At 54.4% G+C, this 6,652-nt stretch overlaps 1 protein-coding gene across 1 annotated transcript in view; it reads right to left on the reverse strand.

The window, feature by feature from the left end:
* Positions 1–2,235: 2,235 nt before the first annotated feature.
* TMEM127 (transmembrane protein 127) overlaps positions 2,236–6,652 on the reverse strand; it is a 13,093-nt gene continuing 8,676 nt past the window's right edge. Inside the window, exons 3-4 of the mRNA XM_010829583.1 lie at positions 5,339–5,503; positions 2,236–4,650 (exon numbers count right to left, since the gene is read on the reverse strand). Of these exons, the coding sequence (XP_010827885.1) occupies positions 4,343–4,650; positions 5,339–5,503 (473 nt within the window). The 3' untranslated portion in view covers positions 2,236–4,342. The remainder of the gene's footprint in view (positions 4,651–5,338; positions 5,504–6,652) is intronic.

The raw sequence follows: 6,652 nt of genomic DNA on the forward strand, positions 1-6,652 counted from the left end.
ATTGCTGAACCCAAGATCCCAAATGTCACCATCCCCACCTGGACCATAGGCTAGAGCTCCAAACCCTCAGCCACAGTGGAGGGGAAGGGCCATGATCTCGGCTGGGCAAGAGACTCATCCTGGTCTTTCAAAAAGAGGTTAGTGTGCACCTGCGGCTGCCGTCTTCACTATCGTTGGAGGGAGACTGCCTGAGCCCACGCACGGAGCAGAGGCATGGAGAGCAACCACGCCTCCACGTCATTGTCTGAGGCCCCTTGCCACCAGTCCTGCTGGCTCAGATGGTAAAGAACCTGCCTGCAGTGCAGGAGACCCAGGTTCAATCCCTGGGTCGGGAAGATCCCCTGGAGAAGGAAATGGCAACCCACTCCAGTATTCTTGTCTGGAGGATCCCTGGCAGACTACAGTCTACGGGGTTGCAGAGTCGGACACGACTGAGCGACTAACATACACACAGTCACCAGCCACCTAACCTTTCAGTTATGGAACCAACAAATTCCATTTAATCACGATGGCTCTGTGTTAAGGGTTCGGTATCTCACAACCATGTTCTGATAATAAGGTTAACATTCCAGACCCACACAGGCTGGGTCCAGCCACTAACCAACCCCCTCCATGGGTATCTCAGAACACCAGCTCGCTGTTCCCTAAAAGCCCTGTCCCTCTCCACTGACTACCTCGTTGTCTCAGGAAAGCCTACCCATTCTTCAAGGACCATGTTAAGTGTCTCTGTCTCTATGAAGCTCTCCTGTCTCAAGGCTGAGCCTACAGTCTCAAGGGGCATCCAGTGCCCCCTGCCAGGTTTCTGCCTTCCTGACAGCTGGGTCGGAGGGCCTTGGTGGGAACAGAAGCTTGTGACCCATTTAGTGGCTGAGACACCTGTGGGCAAGATGTCAGCTGAAAAGATTCTCTAGTTAAGTAAACTGCTCTCCCACAAGATGCAACAGCCTCTTCCTCTTGCTCCCAAGGTCCTCTCCCTGCTGCCCTTCACCTCACACACACAGCCTTCTAGCTGTGATGGGTCAGCAGGAACTGGGGCTCCTGTGTTCCCAACCCCAGAGGCCCTGCCTTTCAGGGTCCCGGCCTCCACATGCTCTCAGATTCTCCCACTTGCCAGGCTGACCCTCCTTAAGTCACCAGTCATTCAGATAAACCCTCTTTCTCTTCACAAAATCCTTCCAGGGCTTCCCACTGCTTCTGGCCCCTGCAACGGGCCCCCATGCCTTTCTGGCTTCTTCTCTCACCACATCCGGGCCACCAGCTGTTCCTCGGTGCTTTCCCTCAGCAGCAGTCCCCGCCACCCCACTTCCAACAGCCCCTCACACAAAGCTGCCTCATGCAGCCTCCCCTCTGGGCCCGGCACTTCCCCTGCTGTCCATTAGTCACTTACTTCTGTCTTTCCACAGACAAGTCCATCTCCTAGACTAAGAATGTAAAATCTTTGGCGAACGGCTTCTGAATGTCATCACATTTCACTCATGGAGACTAAATGGTGCTTTTTATGCAAAGCACCTTTCATTAAGTGTCTGAAATGAAATGAGAGAAGAAAAGAACACATTCCCAGCTCCTGAGAGACATGTGTACTCTCCCCAGTAATAATAATAATAATGAAAAGGCCAAGTGGGCTGCTCCTTCCAGGGAGCCCTGAGCTCTGTCGCTGTGATGCACACTGGGGCCCGGGTGCTAGCTGACACTGTGAATGGATAAAGGGAATGTGGGGAACCATCAGGGATCATTCCCCATGGCTTCTAAAGAACGTGCATCTTCTTCTGTGAGTCCTGGCCCTGAAGTCTGTGCACACAAGGGCTGGACTTCTGAAGCCATGCTCTTCTGCAGCTCATGGGATATAGAGGGAAGAGCTCAGGGTCTGAAGTCAAGACCTGGGGGGAGGCATCCTTGGTTCCCAGCCTTGGAACCTCGGGGTGGAAGTTGTCAGGATTAGAGGACTGTTTAGGTGCGGATGCCTCGCATGGAACAAGCAGAGTCAAGTTCCTTCTAACTTTTTAAAAATTATGGCACACTTCCTCAATTTGTTTTGTGTGTGGCCATGCCACAGAGGATCTTAGTTTCCTGACTAGGGACTGAACTTGTGCACCTGCAGTGGAAGTGTGGAGTCCCAGTCACAGGACCGCCGGGGAACTCCCTTCTTCAATTTCTCCTGCTTCTCCCACAGGCAGGGAACAAACCAAATTGGGGAAACTGGGACAGAAAAATGACAGGGAGCCACTGGCAACTGCATTCTTATTTGTGGTTTCTGGTTTTTTGTTTTGTTTTGCTTTTTAATTTTTTTTTCTAGGAAAAAAAAAAAACACAACCAGGGGAGTTTATATGACAACTATCAGTGTCAGGAGGGCAAGGGAAAGAGAAAGAAAGGCTAGAGGCTTGGGGAGCGAATAAAAACTGGATTCTGAACCATGTGGAACGGCTCACAGGGTCCTGGGTGTGGGTCCTCGTGAGATGACCGGTCACTTTGGCATGCGTGTTCAGTGCCCGGTCTCCTGTCTGCCAGCTCAGACCCCCAGGGTCAGAGAGAGCTGTCCACGCCCTGGAAATCCTCCAAAGACAAACTCGCACGTTACAGCAAGATGAGACTGATTTGAGCTCCATGACTGTGCTCAGGTATCACGCATTCTTGCCTGAGAGAAAAGTCCGGAAGAGTGTGAGTCGCCATGGGACGCTCTGGCATCACACTGAGCCCCAGGAGGCCGCTCACTCAGGCACAGGCATGGCTTTCACTGCCCACACGGACATCTGTCTAGACACCTATGGGCAGTCTGGCCATGGAAGGACAGGGGACATGGCAGTCCCTTCGAGCCACAGGTCAACGATGGTGTCCGTTCTCCAGTCTTACTCTGTCTATGGCCTGTGAAGGACACGAAGATCTGTCTGCTTTTCTGCTCAACCCTGGACACTGATTCCCAAGAAGCGTGGCCATCTGGATCCGCACCGAAGCGCTCAGATTTCTCCCACTTGATGCCCCAGGTCTCAGGGCAGAAAACTCAGCTGATCCAGGGCCATGTGTGGCAAACAAGACAGCCGGTGACGGCCGGGCAAGAAAGAGCTGGTAGCACACTGTGAGACCAGAGTACATTCAAGAAGGGGAGGGGGTGTGCAGCAAGCCACCGCCCCAAGTCACAGTCCAGGGGACCCGCCAAGCTTGAAGGACACAGGCAGGTCTACTCGTCTTGACCAGGCGGCTCTGACGCCTCACGCAGCTGGGGTCCCCTGGTTGTGGTTCCTATGTGGAGGGCGGTGGGCTTCCTGCCCTGCTGCAGCCCCTGTTTCTACTTGGAGGCCAGGTTATGTCTCAGCGCTGCAGTCCTGAGGAGCACCACGCTGGCCAGCCAGCCAGGCCACAGTCCTCAGCCCACCGCCGGGCAATGATGCAGCTCTGGGTCCCACAGGAAGGCCCCCAGGGGCCACGGTCACTGGGAGGGAGGGAGAGGGGGACGGAGGAGGGCTGCATTCTGTCGGGAGAGATTCGGGGAGCAATGGCCAGGGACTGGAAGGGACAGTGGCCCCAAACGCTGCAGGGCCAGAAGGAATGGGATCAACAGACGACGTTCTCGTCACTAGTTTAAAAAGAGTATTGGTGGTGTTGCTTGGCTGTTTTTCCCTTTTAAAACCACTCACATTTTAAGAGGTGATGGGGCTGGGGAGATGCGGCCCTCTTCACACTGGTCCTTTCCAGGCCTCAGGAGACCCACTGTCCCCACCGGGTCTCAGGCCACCAGCAGGGATGGGCGGGGCGGGCATGTGCTCTGCTTCCTGGAGGCCATCCCTTCTTCCCGCAAAAACAGGACCCATGTGACGGGCAGTCCAAAGACTAAAGTGCAGAGAAATCCACAGAGTGGGCGGCCCTGTGCTGGGTTTTCCCAGAAGGGGCGGGAGAGGGGCTCGGTCCAGAGTTACCGCTAGGGGACACATGGGGACAGCTACAAGGCGAGCCTGCGGGGCATGGTCCCCTTTCTCTTGAGCTCCAGGGATGCTTCTTCCATCAGGCACTGTCCACTGCTAACAGAACCCCAGGGAAAAATCTCAGCCTCAGAGATCAGGCCCACAAAGGGGGAAACGTGTATGACCGTCCCTGGTTGTAATGACTAGTGACCGTGGAGGGAGAGGCAGGTTCAAGAGGGAAAAGAGTGTGTTATCTAAAATCAGTGAACCCCAGGTTTCGAGAGTGGGGATCCAGGAACAGCCCCAAAGGTAGAGCCTCTCCTGGGGAAGGTTGGTGGCGGTGGTCAGGATCCTACCAGTGAGACCTGCTGGGGAAAGGAGCACCTCTGGGTGGGGGCGGCGCTGTAGAGTGGGGAGGGCGGCCCAGGACCAAAGCCCACGGTGGGCACTACGGTGTATAGGCCGGGGGCGGCTGGAACTGGTTGATGACCTCGTACTCTGCCGGGTAGGGCTCGTTCTCCTCCATCTCCGAGAGCAGCTCCAGCGCTTGCTCCTCCTCCTCCGTGGGGTAGTGGCGCAGGAGGTTGGCCGCTGTGGCCAGGATGGAGGCCCCGCCAGCGCCAGCCACCAGGTAGAAGCTAACGGCAAAGGTGACGTAAACCTGGGACCCGTGGTACTTCTTATGCTGCTGCTGCTGGGCCAGGATGAGTTCGGAAGCCCAGTAAGAGAAGCCGATGACTGTGGCACACTGCAGGACTGGGGGGACAGAGGGAAAAGGGGGTTGGCAGGCACCCCGCAGCCTGGGTGCTTGAACCAGCTGCAGCCTTCCCACCCAAACCCCATTCTCAGAGAAGCTGCCTGCCCCCACACCCAGTGCCGGGGAGCTCGTATGGCCAGGGTTGGGGACAGAGGCCTGACCCTGCCGAGGCCGGTCAGATTCTCTCTGTCTTAAGAATTCGGAATTGGGCTGCTAGGCCTGCTGGAGGTCATTGGATGCCTAAGAGGAATAGGTATCAGAGTCAGTACTAACCCAGGTCAAATCAACACAGCAGCCCCGTCATGAGGGACAAGAGAAGCCTTTTACCAGCAGAGCAGCCTGGTCTACAGGAGTGGTGAGGAGAGGGAATCTGAAACCGTGCGTTCCAGGGAGACACAGTGTTTCCTCTCTGGCTCCTTCTGGGCCCCATGAGCCCAGCCGAGCTTCAGATCCCATTCTTGGAGAATGATGACAGCTCTTAGAAGTTCTAACAACATTTGCTCCCTCCGGCTCAGCCGAGTGGGTCTGCCCCGCTGCCCCATGCCGCCCCTCTGTGAAAGGCCATAGCTGGAACGAGCAGCAGGAACTGTCTGCGCGTGGAAAGCCCTCGGTCCCCACTTGCGACTCCAGACAGGATGCCCCGGCCCCGTGGCAGTCGGTTCCACACTGGGAGTGGCCCAGGCTTACCCGTGAGGATGTGGGCGAAGGCATAGCGACGGGTGATCTTCAGGGCGGGATGCTTGGGCCCGAAGACATCCAGAAGGAACGCAGAGAGGCTGCACAGGATGCCCAGAAAGCAGAAGGCGGCGATGACCCGCAGGAGCAGGACTGTCTGGGGATTCATGCAGAAGTCTGCAGGGGAAGAACCAAATCCTCAGGGCTCCCAGGAACACCCTGGGGCAGGAAGTCCCCACCTGGGAGGAGTTCTCCCCACACCACAATCCAGGGGAGCTAGGAGAGGACCCAGGGAATCTGCAAAGAAGGGGGAGGATCCTCTATTAGCAGACAGGACTGCTGGGTCACTGCTCCCACGAGCCTCGAGTCCTTCCCCCTTCCCCCTCGGGACTAGTCCAAGTGCAGCACCCGACTTCAGTGGACAGTGGACCCTTGAACAATATGAGGGTCCACTCATATGTGGATTGTTTCTCAAGAGTACTATACGATCAGAGTTGGTTAAATCTGAGATGTGGAATCACAGATCCAGAGGTCAACTATAAATTACATAAGTCATACATGATTTTCAACTGCTGGGAGGGTCACCATCCCTAACCCCATTGTTGTTCAAGGGTTAACTGTACTTGCCACGCTGTTCTAATCATCTTTAAAGACTCTGAGAATTAATGTGACATATTAACCCATTCTGCTAAAGTGTGCTTCCAGCTGGCAGGAGAAACCCCTTGACTTCTGAGCTGAGACAGCCAAAGGGACAAGGGCCAGAGTCCCATTTGAGTCCATTCTCTATCCAGTCACTCCGTCCCCTTTTTCACTCAAAAAGACACTGAAGGGACTTCCCTGTCTGTCTAGCAGTTAAGACTCTGTGCTTTCACTGCAGGGGGCATGGGTTTGATCCCTAGTTAGGGAACTAAGATCCCACATGCCACACAGTGTGGCCAAAATAAGTAAATAAATAAAAAAGAAGCTGAAGCAGTTTAGAGAACCATAGAATTACAAGCGAGAACTAAATACATGAGAAAATCTGGTAGACTGGACCTCCTTATTTATTTTTGCTCCTCCCCAAATCCTACTAAAACAAAAAAAATTTTTAAGACCTAGACCTGCACAAAGAGAGGAAGGGCAAAACAGAATTCTGAAAACTGGGAAGTAAAGGGTCTCAGAACTAGAATGGACTTGACACAAGAGATAAGCTGAAGTATAAGCCAGAAATGGGAAAAGCTAAGAAGCAGATTTATACCACAAAAGCGTGAAAGGTTCAGAAGCTGACAGCACCGAATACCTTCTAAAATAAGGGCAAAGCCTTTGGGGGCTGCTCGCTCTAGCAAA

Source organism: Bison bison, unplaced genomic scaffold (genome assembly GCF_000754665.1).
Source record: "Bison bison bison isolate TAMUID 2011002044 unplaced genomic scaffold, Bison_UMD1.0 scf7180017864508, whole genome shotgun sequence".
In the NCBI taxonomy this organism is placed as follows: domain Eukaryota; kingdom Metazoa; phylum Chordata; class Mammalia; order Artiodactyla; family Bovidae; genus Bison; species Bison bison.